General features: G+C 42.8%; 1 protein-coding gene across 1 annotated transcript in view; it reads left to right on the forward strand.

The window, feature by feature from the left end:
* Nucleotides 1-14,986, forward strand: part of GAREM1 (GRB2 associated regulator of MAPK1 subtype 1) — a 122,241-nt gene that overhangs the window by 67,951 nt on the left and 39,304 nt on the right. Inside the window, exon 3 of the mRNA XM_066625105.1 lies at nucleotides 14,292-14,422. Coding sequence (XP_066481202.1) covers nucleotides 14,292-14,422 — 131 coding nt within the window. The remainder of the gene's footprint in view (nucleotides 1-14,291; nucleotides 14,423-14,986) is intronic.

Genomic DNA, 14,986 nt, shown 5'->3' on the forward strand with positions numbered 1-14,986 from the left:
TTTGCTGAGTTATAGTTGTTAGCCTCTAAAGTTGGGTCTTAAAATAAAATAAAAATTTACATACCTCTCTGTATTAAATACTTCTGCTTTTTCTGCCATATCTGCTATGGCAAGTGGCTCAGTTCCAAATATATTTTCTGGTTCTACTTTGGTTTGAAGAGAAGCAACAAATTCGGCCAAATAGGACAACTGTCTACAACAGTGCCTCAATGTTGTGGTGCTTGGAAGTTAATATATTGGAGCTTATAATTTCCACATCATCAATATCTGAAGAGCAAAGAAACCGGTTCCAACAGAGATTTTTCCAAACACACTTTAAAGTTTGTCAAGGCTTATTGGAAACCCATATTGTAAGTACAACTAGGTCTTAAACCAATAGCTCTACTTATCTTTTTCTATGTCCTTGGTCTATGCTTGCTCATCAGTCAACTTCCCACTCACAGTTGTCTTGAGGCTGTTTCCAAGACCATGCGGCTTTTCTTTTTCATATCATTATCTAGTACACAGGTCTACAATGGATCTTAAATGTCTCTCTTTTTTTTTTTTGAAGATCCTGTCAGTTTTATAGTACTTATCGATTGTGTAGCTCCTTAAGTCTAGGAAAGTTGAAGAGGCAGTGCTTGCACTGATTCATTAAGTCAGCTTAAACAACCAAACAGACTAGGACTCATTTAGCCATGAATGCATCCCTAATCTCCCAAGTCTGTATGCTCCACGCCCCTCCAGCTCCTATGTGAAGCTACAACGTCAACATCTTGGTTTGCTCAACAGATAACTCTGGATGTCATCTGAATCCGAAAACCATTTTAACTGCAGTTTTCAAACCACAGTCAAACCAGAAATCTGGAATGGATTAAACCACAGTTAAACAGTTTTGAGTTCAGATGACACGTGGAGCTTTTGTGCAGGCAAACTGTTGTTCCCTAGAGCAGGAGAGTTTGAGAGCCTCAGAGTCTTCGAGTCAGAAGGCAGGGGGGTGGCAGCATCACACCTCTGATCAGGGTGCAGGGGCGCACTGCCACTAACCGCTGCCTGCAGGAGCCTCCTGATTGCAAAACCAGAAGTGGTTGCGATTGCCTTCTGGGGGGCTCTTCACTGTGTGTGGAGCTCTGCAGAGGCTGGCGCTGGACTCCCCTGACCCCTGGGAGGCTCCTACAGGTGGCGGTGAGTGGCAGTGCATCCCTGCACCCGGATCAGAGGCGTGATGGTGGGTATCACGTCTCTACCTTACCCTGCCCCTTAAGGGAAAACAGCACAGGGCTCTCAGGCTGGGGCGTCGCAATGCCCCAGTTTGAAAACCACTGCCCTAGAGCATGAGCTGAGGAAGTAATGGGGAAGAGAAAATGGCAAGCTTGGGGTTGGGTATTTTTTCATGCATCTTGATTTTGGTCAGTCAGGATGAGAGCCAGCTACATGCTAACAGCTTTCTCATCATAACTTGGTACTGGTGGGGGGGGAGGACTAATGGTGGACCATAGTGGATTCATGATCAGGGGGGCCTGATCCAGGCAGAGGTGTGGCCGTGAAGTCTCAAACCATCCAGTGTTTCATGCTACTCTTCTTCCCCAGTCAACCCAGCTGGTGGTCTGAGTTGGTTTCTTCTGTCAAAAGTGTGGCCATCCACAATATCACAGTAGTCTTGACTGCACTGAACTAGAATTAGTTCTAAGTTGGCTTATTTTCAACCCAGGTTTGTATACATGCCTCAAACATTCTTTCTTCAGCCAACACACATACTGTTAAATTGTTTTGTCACTTAATTGGGGCCAAATCCTATCCAGCACAGGCTCAGCAGTGCTAAATGGCTACCTGTGCTGGATCTGAGCAGGCTAGAGGTCTCAGAGGAAAGGGACATTCATATTCTTTCCCCCTATAACGCCCCAACCTGTTTAATGGGACTACTTGAGGCTGTGCCAGCTATTTTGCTGGTGCAGATTTAAGAAGCCTTGTGTTGGGCTCCCAAACCCACCACGGGATAGGATTCAGTGCAGGAGGCCTCTGCTGGTTCTACCCCTTCCCAAGCCTGTACCTCTGCCCAGGAATGCCTCCCCTTAGATCAGCTAGTCACGGAGCCCACCAGAGGACTGGTGACTCTGGATTTAATTTTGTGCAGTACGCAGGACCTGGTTAGAGATGTAAACGTTACTGAGCCATTGGGGAACAGTGATCATGCTGCGATCCGTTTTGACGTGCACGTTGGGGGAAGAATACCAGGCAAATCTCTAACAAAAACCCTTGACTTCCGACGGGCGGACTTCCCTCAAATGAGGAGGCTGGTTAGAAGGAGGTTGAAAGGGAGGGTAAAAAGAGTCCAGTCTCTCCAGAGTGCATGGAGGCTGCTTAAAACAACAGTAATAGAGGCCCAGCAGAGGTGTATACCGCAAAGAAAGAAGGGTTCCACTAAATCCAGGAGAGTGCCCGCATGGCTAACCAGCCAAGTTAGAGAGGCTGTGAAGGGCAAGGAAGCTTCCTTCCGTAAATGGAAGTCTTGCCCTAATGAAGAGAATAAAAAGGAACATAAACTGTGGCAAAAGAAATGTAAGAAGGTGATAGGGGAGGCCAAGCGAGACTATGAAGAACGCATGGCCAGCAACATTAAGGGGAATAATAAAAGCTTCTTCAAATATGTTAGAAGCAGGAAACCCGCCAGAGAAGCGGTTGGCCCTCTGGATGGTGAGGGAGGGAAAGGGGAGATAAAAGGAGACTTAGAGATGGCAGAGAAATTAAATGAGTTCTTTGCATCTGTCTTCACGGCAGAAGACCTCGGGCAGATACCGCTGCCCGAACGGCCCCTCCTAACCGAGGAGTTAAGTCAGATAGAGGTTAAAAGAGAAGATGTTTCAGACCTCATTGATAAATTAAAGATCAATAAGTCACCGGGCCCTGATGGCATACACCCAAGGGTTATTAAGGAATTGAAGAATGAAGTTGCAGATCTCTTGACTAAGGTATGCAACTTGTCCCTCAAAACGGCCACGGTGCCAGAAGATTGGAGGATAGCAAATGTCACGCCTATTTTTAAAAAGGGAAAGAGGGGGGACCCGGGAAACTATAGGCCGGTCAGCCTAACATCCATACCGGGTAAGATGGTGGAATGCCTCATCAAAGATAGGATCTCAAAACACATAGACGAACAGGCCTTGCTGAGGGAGAGTCAGCATGGCTTCTGTAAGGGTAAGTCTTGCCTCACAAACCTTATAGAATTCTTTGAAAAGGTCAACAGGCATGTGGATGCTGGAGAACCCGTGGACATTATATATCTGGACTTTCAGAAGGCGTTTGACACGGTCCCTCACGAAAGGCTACTGAAAAAACTCCACAGTCAGGGAATTAGAGGACAGGTCCTCTCGTGGATTGAGAACTGGTTGGAGGCCAGGAAGCAGAGAGTGGGTGTCAATGGGCAATTTTCACAATGGAGAGAGGTGAAAAGCGGTGTGCCCCAAGGATCTGTCCTGGGACCGGTGCTTTTCAACCTCTTCATAAATGACCTGGAGACAGGGTTGAGCAGTGAAGTGGCAAAGTTTGCAGACGACACCAAACTTTTCCGAGTGGTAAAGACCAGAAGTGATTGTGAGGAGCTCCAGAAGGATCTCTCCAGACTGGCAGAATGGGCAGCAAAATGGCAGATGCGCTTCAGTGTCAGTAAGTGTAAAGTCATGCACATTGGGGCAAAAAATCAAAACTTTAGATATAGGCTGATGGGTTCTGAGCTGTCTGTGACAGATCAGGAGAGAGATCTTGGGGTGGTGGTGGACAGGTCGATGAAAGTGTCGACCCAATGTGCGGCGGCAGTGAAGAAGGCCAATTCTATGCTTGGGATCATTAGGAAGGGTATTGAGAACAAAACGGTTAGTATTATAATGCCGTTGTACAAATCTATGGTAAGGCCACACCTGGAGTATTGTGTCCAGTTCTGGTTGCCGCATCTCAAAAAAGACATAGTGGAAATGGAAAAGGTGCAAAAGAGAGCGACTAAGATGATTACGGGGCTGGGGCACCTTCCTTATGAGGAAAGGCTACGGCGTTTGGGCCTCTTCAGCCTAGAAAAGAGACGCTTGAGGGGGGACATGATTGAGACATACAAAATTATGCAGGGGATGGACAGAGTGGATAGGGAGATGCTCTTTACACTCTCACATAATACCAGAACCAGGGGACATCCACTAAAATTGAGTGTTGGGCGGGTTAGGACAGACAAAAGAAAATATTTCTTTACTCAGCGCGTGGTCGGTCTGTGGAACTCCTTGCCACAGGATGTGGTGCTGGCGTCTAGCCTAGACGCCTTTAAAAGGGGATTGGACGAGTTTCTGGAGGAAAAATCCATTATGGGGTACAAGCCATGATGTGTATGCGCAACCTCCTGATTTTAGGAATGGGTTAAGTCAGAATGCCAGATGCAAGGGAGCGCACCAGGATGAGGTCTCTTGTTATCTGGTGTGCTCCCTGGGGCATTTGGTGGGCCGCTGTGAGATACAGGAAGCTGGACTTGATGGGCCTATGGCCTGATCCAGTGGGGCTGTTCTTATGTTCTTATGTTCTTATGTCCCCCACACCTACCCACCTTCTCCCCCCTTGGCACTTACCTGCTCTCTGCTGGCAGCTGGGGCTCCCACTGTGGGGTCAACAGGGCATGCAGTCCTCCCCACTGGCATGAGTTGGTCTGAGTGGTCTGATTCGCTTGCTCTCTGGGTGCTATTGATTTGATCAGCTATTAGACAGCATTTGATCAGCTATTAGTAGAATTCCCTTGAGTTTACACTTATGTGCGTATATTCTCTGTGTGTATATTGTTGACTTGTCTCTTTTTAAATTGTGATTTTTCCCTACCCCTGAGGAAACATTAAACCAATTAAGTATTTTTTACATGATGGAAAGTATATTATAAATTATGTGTGATAATTCATTCTCCTGTAGAGAGTTCGTTTTTGAATTAACTAGAAGCAAAGTACCCTACACGGAAGCTATTTTTTTCCTGAAAGGTCTACTGTGCCAGCCACATTTGGCCACTTCCCCAGTACCACTTTGTAATGAGCTTAAATGCAAGTGCCAGTACACATACCTCTCTTGTTTGAAATAGTTTACTTGTGTGTGAACTGGTTCAATAATCTTGTTGTTTTTTAGAATGATTGAAAGTGATCAACAAATTTTGAAATCCTGCCATTTCTAGTGTTAGACTGTAGTGTTGATGGCAGTACCTGGAAAAGCCTTGAAAGCAAAGAACAAGAGGTTTTAATTATCCTCATAGCTACTGCCTTTCTAGTCATCTGAATATATATTGTAACCGAACCATCTGAAATGCAAATTGCCATATTTTATTTATTGCATTTTTATCCTTTCCCCAAGGAAGTGATGTGCACAACCCCTTCCCATTTTACCTTCCTAATAACCCTATGAGGTAAACCAGGTTGAAAGGTGGTAGCTGGCCAAGGTAACCCATTGAGCTTCATTGCTGAGTCAGAATTTGAACTTTCTGGTCATAGTCCAGCACTCAGACCACTATGCCTTACTGGTTCTCTTGAGCACAACCACATGCAGAAGGCTTAAACAGTGGTAAAGGGAAGACAACAACAAGACAAGTTGAGGGGAATGTTCCTTCCTTCCACTAGTCTTGGGTTAGTTCAAGTAACCCCTTAAAAACTCTCCTTTCAGGATTACAGAAATGGGCAAATGAAGTTCTCTAGCTTTAACTAATTACTTGTGTAGGGTTTTGATCTTGCAACACTTTACTGGGAGTAAGGAAAGTGTTGAAAGACATGAATGGTGTGGGTAACTCCAATTCTTCACTCATGTCATCTGTTACAATTGTGACATGTTTTTATTTTATTTTATTTTACTTTTGGCAGTAATTGAGACACTAGCTTCTTGTGCAGGAGAGTGGGAATGAACATCTTTTTCATTTAAATAAATTCTGAGCACAAAGTCATTTAGTGGGATAATGGAGTCAGCTTCCTAAATACGAGTAGTTTATCAGTAATCCTATGTAAGACAGTAAATTGTAAGACTAGGAATTCTTGTCTTCATACTAATGCTCATATTTGTAATGTGTTTAGTTGTGTCTGCCAGTCTTGTATTAGACCAGTTCCCCATAAAAATGGTAAAATAAAGGATTTAAATTGCACCCCTGTTCATGGTAGCGATAGGGAGTAAGGGAAGAGTTCTTACCAAAGCCTTCCATTCTCTGTGAAACTTTCACTCTGTGAATGCAACTCCATGAAAGGATTCGTGGAAGAATAACTTATTTAAAACGTTACAGAAACATAATAAATGCTTTCTCCTTCACCACTGCCACCACCCAGAAATCTTTTGAAAAGATTTTTTGAAAATCTTTGCTCTTCAGCCAGCAACAGACCCAACAGGCCAGCAGGGGCCTTGCCCCATGGAGGCCTCCAGAGACCAAAACACCTCAAGGGGATGTAGCAGATGCCATGTTGGTGCCACTGCTTCACTTTGTGGGGAGTTATGGTGGATTGGGCTACCCATGGAGTTGGCAGTCAATCTGGCAGCACAACTAAAAATCTCAAATCAGTTATTTCCCTTGTCCTGATATGGTTAGTGGTTTGAACTCAAAGTTTCCAAAGTTATAAACAAATGACAATCATGGGGTCAGTGACACCTTGGGCCTACATCAAGCTTTTCTGCAAGTTTAGGGCTGGGCACAGTGAATTGGGGCCACAGTGAATAATAGCTTCACCTTTCCTTTTGACTGGAGTTAGCAAAGTGGTGGCATTACATTCTGGCCAGGCTTTTACTTTTCAAAGGATGGGACCATGTAAGGGTTGTAGAAGAAAGTTTAATACCAGGTGGTAGATATAAGAAAATTGGTTGTCCTGTTGTTCCTACATGGCCTATTGATAGAGGTATTTGAAAATTGTTTTATTTTTTGTATGTATCATGGTTTGAAAAAAATGAAAAAGGCAGAAAGCAGTGTTATGTGGTTTTTATTCCAAGTTTTCATGTTTATTAAACACTTTAAAATTGTACTGTGTAGATAATATAGTGTCAGCAGATACAGCCACAATATTATTTCTAACTGGAAAAGTAATTGTAATTTTCCATTACATTTTATTAATTTTTCAAGTTCTGGAAAATATCGTGCAGTGTTTTGTGTTCTGATGTCATTATCAACAAAAACAAACGCCTCTACCTGTTGATCTACTCTAATTTTAATAATAATTAAAACTACAAAATAATAATGACTACTCTGTCATAATAAGGGTGCTTTTGCCCTGTATTACTTTCTCACAATGTATCAGTCCTTTAAGAAATTAAAGTATATGAAACTATTGTAAACCACTATCTAACACCGTTTAGGTGACTTAAAGCTGTTTCTAAAAAAAAAAAACTGTTTCAGAAACACTCTAACTGTGGTGCAGTCATGCTGGTTGTTCTTATCGTGCTGGTCACGATAAGGAAACCGGATTTCTTGACGTGCTAAATGACTGTGGCTTAGATCAGCTAGTCACGGAGCCCACCAGAGGACAGGTGACTCTGGATTTAATTTTGTGCGGTACGCAGGACCTGGTTAGAGATGTAAACGTTACTGAGCCATTGGGGAACAGTGATCATGCTGCGATCCGTTTTGACGTGCACGTTGGGGGAAGAATACCAGGCAAATCTCTAACAAAAACCCTTGACTTCCGACGGGCGGACTTCCCTCAAATGAGGAGGCTGGTTAGAAGGAGGTTGAAAGGGAGGGTAAAAAGAGTCCAGTCTCTCCAGAGTGCATGGAGGCTGCTTAAAACAACAGTAATAGAGGCCCAGCAGAGGTGTATACCGCAAAGAAAGAAGGGTTCCACTAAATCCAGGAGAGTGCCCGCATGGCTAACCAGCCAAGTTAGAGAGGCTGTGAAGGGCAAGGAAGCTTCCTTCCGTAAATGGAAGTCTTGCCCTAATGAAGAGAATAAAAAGGAACATAAACTGTGGCAAAAGAAATGTAAGAAGGTGATAGGGGAGGCCAAGCGAGACTATGAGGAACGCATGGCCAGCAACATTAAGGGGAATAATAAAAGCTTCTTCAAATATGTTAGAAGCAGGAAACCCGCCAGAGAAGCGGTTGGCCCTCTGGATGGTGAGGGAGGGAAAGGGGAGATAAAAGGAGACTTAGAGATGGCAGAGAAATTAAATGAGTTCTTTGCATCTGTCTTCACGGCAGAAGACCTCGGGCAGATACCGCTGCCCGAACGGCCCCTCCTAACCGAGGAGTTAAGTCAGATAGAGGTTAAAAGAGAAGATGTTTCAGACCTCATTGATAAATTAAAGATCAATAAGTCACCGGGCCCTGATGGCATACACCCAAGGGTTATTAAGGAATTGAAGAATGAAGTTGCAGATCTCTTGACTAAGGTATGCAACTTGTCCCTCAAAACGGCCACGGTGCCAGAAGATTGGAGGATAGCAAATGTCACGCCTATTTTTAAAAAGGGAAAGAGGGGGGACCCGGGAAACTATAGGCCGGTCAGCCTAACATCTATACCGGGTAAGATGGTGGAATGCCTCATCAAAGATAGGATCTCAAAACACATAAATGAACAGGCCTTGCTGAGGGAGAGTCAGCATGGCTTCTGTAAGGGTAAGTCTTGCCTCACAAACCTTATAGAATTCTTTGAAAAGGTCAACAGGCATGTGGATGCGGGAGAACCCGTGGACATTATATATCTGGACTTTCAGAAGGCGTTTGACACGGTCCCTCACGAAAGGCTACTGAAAAAACTCCACAGTCAGGGAATTAGAGGACAGGTCCTCTCGTGGATTGAGAACTGGTTGGAGGCCAGGAAGCAGAGAGTGGGTGTCAATGGGCAATTTTCACAATGGAGAGAGGTGAAAAGCGGTGTGCCCCAAGGATCTGTCCTGGGACCGGTGCTTTTCAACCTCTTCATAAATGACCTGGAGACAGGGTTGAGCAGTGAAGTGGCAAAGTTTGCAGACGACACCAAACTTTTCCGAGTGGTAAAGACCAGAAGTGATTGTGAGGAGCTCCAGAAGGATCTCTCCAGACTGGCAGAATGGGCAGCAAAATGGCAGATGCGCTTCAATGTCAGTAAGTGTAAAGTCATGCACATTGGGGCAAAAAATCAAAACTTTAGATATAGGCTGATGGGTTCTGAGCTGTCTGTGACAGATCAGGAGAGAGATCTTGGGGTGGTGGTGGACAGGTCGATGAAAGTGTCGACCCAATGTGCGGCAGCAGTGAAGAAGGCCAATTCTATGCTTGGGATCATTAGGAAGGGTATTGAGAACAAAACGGTTAGTATTATAATGCCGTTGTACAAATCTATGGTAAGGCCACACCTGGAGTATTGTGTCCAGTTCTGGTTGCCGCATCTCAAAAAAGACATAGTGGAAATGGAAAAGGTGCAAAAGAGAGCGACTAAGATGATTACGGGGCTGGGGCACCTTCCTTATGAGGAAAGGCTACGGCGTTTGGGCCTCTTCAGCCTAGAAAAGAGACGCTTGAGGGGGGACATGATTGAGACATACAAAATTATGCAGGGGATGGACAGAGTGGATAGGGAGATGCTCTTTACACTCTCACATAATACCAGAACCAGGGGACATCCACTAAAATTGAGTGTTGGGCGGGTTAGGACAGACAAAAGAAAATATTTCTTTACTCAGCGCGTGGTCGGTCTGTGGAACTCCTTGCCACAGGATGTGGTGCTGGCGTCTAGCCTAGACGCCTTTAAAAGGGGATTGGACGAGTTTCTGGAGGAAAAATCCATTATGGGGTACAAGCCATGATGTGTATGCGCAACCTCCTGATTTTAGGAATGGGTTAAGTCAGAATGCCAGATGTAGGGGAGAGCACCAGGATGAGGTCTCTTGTTATCTGGTGTGCTCCCTGGGGCATTTGGTGGGCCGCTGTGAGATACAGGAAGCTGGACTTGATGGGCCTATGGCCTGATCCAGTGGGGCTGTTCTTATGTTCTTATGTTATGTTCTGGTGTTTGTTTTTTTAAAAATTGCTATTTTACACTCTCGTTGTAATACAATAGTACAGAAAATGTGTACATTTACAATGTTAACATTTGCATTACCTTGATTTTCACGCCCCATGAGCAGGTATTGGTAACTTTCTTGTCACTCTTGACTTAGGAGTTGAAAATAGATATAGTGAAACTTGCTCTGCTGGTGGGTAAATGTCTCCAGATTCTTTTTTGTGTGGGTGTGTTCTATAAGGGAAAAATGCAAACTCCTTGCATGCTCCAGATTATAAATCATTCATTGAAGAATTATCTTCTGTTTAAGAATCTACAGGAGAAACTTTTTGTTCTTTAATATTCTCTGCCATGTATATGCATACTTGGAAAACTAGCTTTTTGAAATGCTAAACTCTGAATAAACATAATCTCTCATCATAATATGCTGTGACTGTGTGTTAACCAAGGAGTATATACTCTTTGTTTTGGCTTTAAATGTCTTCCATTAAATAAATTTAAAAGCTTCCTGCTCCATGAAACAAAAGCAGTCTTTTTACATAGAATTGATCTATGTGCATTTTCAGAATTGCTGCTTTCTGAAAGCAGTGGTTTCTTCTTCAGCCTGTGTATGCTATTCAGGATTCCAGGCAGAAATGTTTACATAACTGTCTGTCTGACTGAATTTTTTTCAACTGTACCGCATCCTTCACTTCTGCCATAGTCTGTTTAACATTGATCAGGGCTAAAATCTGAAAGGCACAGAAGAATGCTCAATAAGCAAGATTGCAATGAATGAAGTATAATCCATTCTGTTTCAAAAGGAGAGTCTTGATGTAGGAGTAACAAATGCAGCAAACCTTTTCAGCAAAAGAATAAACTGCAAAGCCAACACTCCCCGCTACTAAAGTCTCTGTAGCATGACGTTAGTATGCTGTACAAGTGTAACAAATTTAGTCCTTTTTGTCAAAATATCTAGGTATTATGCAAGCAACATTGCATAATCACTGCTTTCAAGAGCCCCATATAGCAGCTCTAATCACCTGGAGAGCAAGTTGTCTGTAAGTGCCTGCCATGCTGTGAGCTGAGCATGGCCATGCTTCCTAAACCATGGAAAAGCGTGATGCACTAGCAAGACACACCTCACCAAGCACCAACACGCAATGGCCCTTACCAAGAGGCTCACTATGTGGTTAGAATAGCTATGTAGGATTTCTCGAGCAGAGATTATATAGTAAATGGGTGGTTTGTTCCTTCAAATGACTTCTTGCACTTGGGAAATGTATTAAATGCATGTATGTTCTTCGTGTCAAACAAGTGCGCAATAGGTAACAGGCTAAGCTTTTCTCATTACGTGCTTCTTTGTCTAGCTGTGAATATGGCTAGTAATTGTCATGAGCTGAAACATAGCTCTATCCACATGAAATCAAAGTATAAACTGTTGGTGGCTTCTACTTCACGTGTACTCCATCAGTATTGTAAAAGCATACAGTAATAGTTTATACCAGTAATGTTCTTGTAAATTAAAGGGGTTGAAGTCAAGGCCAAATTCAGTAAATGATTACTGTAGAGGCATTCATCAAATGATATGCTTAATTCATGCTAAATTTACTTTCATTTATGTTATACAACTCGGCTCATCCCATGATTCAATTGGCATAACCAACTGATGCACTGATATCACTTGCCTGGATGTAATTACTGATAATGTATTCTTTGTGTGATTAAAGCCTAAGAATGCTACTTTTACTTAACCACCTCTTACACCATGCGAGAATGAGTCTTTAACATACTTTTTCAATACATGAGAACTGCATTATACTAATTTACCATTATACCAATACAAATAGGGTGATAAGTGTTTTTCCACATATGTCCATATTTATATATAAGAAGTAATCTACATGTAATACTGCTTTGTTCAAATCCTGGAGTAGGGCAGTGTGTGTGGGGGGGGGTGTACATACTCCTTGGATATATATTCATTATGTTATCAATGACTGTATTTCTGGACTAGTTTGTATTGCTGTACGGGGTAAACTCCAAGCCCAGGAATTAGATTAGATTTACCAAAAGCTGTCTTGCTGAAATCCTAAGATACAGCAAATATATCAGCAGTCCTTCAAAATTCGAAGTATTTCCTATGTTTCACAATACTCCAGGTATTCAGCAGGTTAACCATTTTTGTATTCACTCCATGCACTATTGTTTGGTCCTAATACAAAGGGCTGAGTGCTGAATTCACTGTGTGTGATTCAGTCCTCCCAACCAGTATCTATCTGGAAGAAGCTTCCACCACCTCTGCCAAACTATAGGTTGAATATCCCTTATCTGAAATGCTTGGGATCAGAAGTGCCCAGGAGGTCTGGTCTAGAGGGTAGAGCCTCCATTTGCCTGAAGATTAACATCCACAAGGTCGCCGGTTCGAGGCCACCGGCACCGTGCGACCTTGAAGCAGCTGGCAAGCTGCAGCTGAGCTGTTCCATCTGCTCGGAGCGTTGGAGGATGGAGGCCAGAATGTTAAACCAGATCGGAGTGTAACATCTTGAATGTAGTGGTTCTTGAAAGAAAGAACCTTCTTTCAATTTGTAAAAATCCCTGCGTGGATTTAATAAGCCTGCCTATGTAAACCGCCTTGAATAAAGTCTTGAATAAAGACCAAGAAAGGCGGTATATAAATACTGTATATTATTTATTATTATTATTATTTTGGAATGCAGAGGCTCCCATATCCGTGGATTCACTTATCTGCAGATTGAGTCCGCAGGGCCCCCTGCATGTGCCCCCTCCAGAGGCAAAGGGAGCTCAGCAGTCACGTTTTTTAACTGTATTTCTGAGCTCAGCAATGGTCACAGATGGATGTCTGTGGTCTCTGCTGGGCTCAGTGGACTCTCCAGAGGCAAGGGAAGCAGAGCCCCCCTCAGCTCTGGATGGTGTGGGGGAGGTATTCACCTGTTTCAGCGGTTTCACTTAACCGTGGGGGCACAGATGTGGCCGCATGGCAATATTTGCAGATGTGTAATGAGATACCTTGGGGATGGGACCCAAGCCTAAACACAAAATTTGTTTCATATATGTCTTACACACGTAACCTGAAGGTAATTTTATACAATATGTTTACTGATTCTGTGCATGAAACAAAGTTTGTCTACATTGAACCATCAAAAAGCAAAGGTGTCACTATCTCAGCCACCGATGTGGACAACCTATGGTTCTTTGGCATCACCGTAATTCCCAACTCTGAATTTATAATACTGATAAGCAATTGTTTCTTTACATTTATTCGCCCTTAAGTACTTGGCAGTAAAAATATGGCATGCCATTAATATAGTACATTAATACAGTGAAAAAAATGGGATAAATTAAAAACATTTCGGGTTTCAGATAGGGGATACTCAACCTGTATCAAGAAAGCCTGGGGCAGCTGATGCAGCACAAGGAACTCCTTCCAGAAGAGAGGAGCAGGGAAATGTGTGCATGTGCGCACCTAAACTTTATGCCCCACAGGGAAATTTAATAAGACCCCATATAATGAAAGATGCTGTAGATGTGAGCCGTGTAAGGTAGACTCTTTCCCACATTTTATTGCATAGTATGCTCCATGTAATGACCCGTAACAAATATTTAGCCCCCATTTGAGCAAGTGGGCAGACTGTTCAGACGATATTCAACTGAGGAATTTGTTGTCATCTGAGGATCCGACTTTAATTGAGGCTTTGGGGGCCTTTCTAAAGCATCTTCTGAAACATCGCAACTAAGTCAACAGCATTAGGAAAATGGGTTGTATCTTCTAACATTCAAGGTATCGTTATTACACTTCAAGTCTGTGAACTGGTTGTTTGTGTATATATATGTGTGTGCGATATGCCCATAAAGGTTCTGAAACTGAATTATGCCCCACAGGGGTTCTTGGAATCTTGTTTTGTGAATTGATTAAAAGACTGTTAAATATCTGTGATTCTCTTTTTCTGAGGTGATCTTTTTTCATTCCCTAAACTGAAGTTGAGTTTGTACTTTGAAATCCTGAAATGTTGTAATATGCTGAAAACTGTCTCAGTGTACAGAAGTCTATGTGTAATTCCACCCTGAAAATGCATTAATACTTTCAGCCCACTTCCAGAGAGCTTGCCTGTAAGTTCTGTTAAGTTTCACATCAGCCCCCACACATTCTTCTAATTCCGGTTTAGCCAAGCTTGGTAGCTCTTTCCTTTTCAGGTTTGCAAAAACTTTTGCAATCTGTTCTTCCATTGCCTAACGGTTGTTAATTCAAGGAAACTGACCAAGTTAAATAGTGTAGGCAGTGCGTTAGCAGTTGCCACAGAAACAGCAATCCAGTATAAATATCTTATTGCTCTTCTATTTATCATCTGTTTTCAGGGCAGTTTAAGCTGCTGGAACAAGACCGTGATATTAAGGAGCCAGTGCAGTATTTTAACAGTGTGGAGGAGGTGGCTAAAGCATTTCCTGAACGAGTTTACGTCATGGAGGAAATAACATTCAACGTTAAGGTAGCCCCTAAACAAATATTTATTCCCAATGAAATGGTTTATGGTTAAACCCTTTTTATATATGTGGCAACTGAGCAACTATGTGCTGTGGGAAAAATAATTTGGGTTTACTGAGTCATTGTAGTTTTATGGTTTTTAAACTGCAACTTATTGTATACATTTTTTCCTAAAATTAAGTTGAAGTCTGTGCTATTCGATGAAAGACATATGCAGGCATTTTCCAAGGAGAGAACCACCTCCAATAACTTTGTTTAATTGGAATTCTGCCTTCACGGTTTTAAACAAACGGTCTTTTGTTGTGCACCCTGTTCCCCCCTCCACCAACCCTTTAGATTTTATTGGTAAAGCAGCAGCTGCTTCATTCACTCTGGGAAATGTCATGGGCTACACAGAGAGATAAAATAAGATGAAGTTGTTCATAAGTCAGACTACTGAAGATGATCAACATTATATGGAAAAGGAAAGATATTTAAAGTATCTTGACTTTAAATCTGTACAGTTCCCAAGGAAAATAAAATTACTGGCAATGGAGCAAACAGGTCTACTGTTAAAACTAACTGTAAA

The sequence above is a fragment of the Tiliqua scincoides genome, chromosome 4 (genome assembly GCF_035046505.1).
Source record: "Tiliqua scincoides isolate rTilSci1 chromosome 4, rTilSci1.hap2, whole genome shotgun sequence".
Classification (NCBI taxonomy): domain Eukaryota; kingdom Metazoa; phylum Chordata; class Lepidosauria; order Squamata; family Scincidae; genus Tiliqua; species Tiliqua scincoides.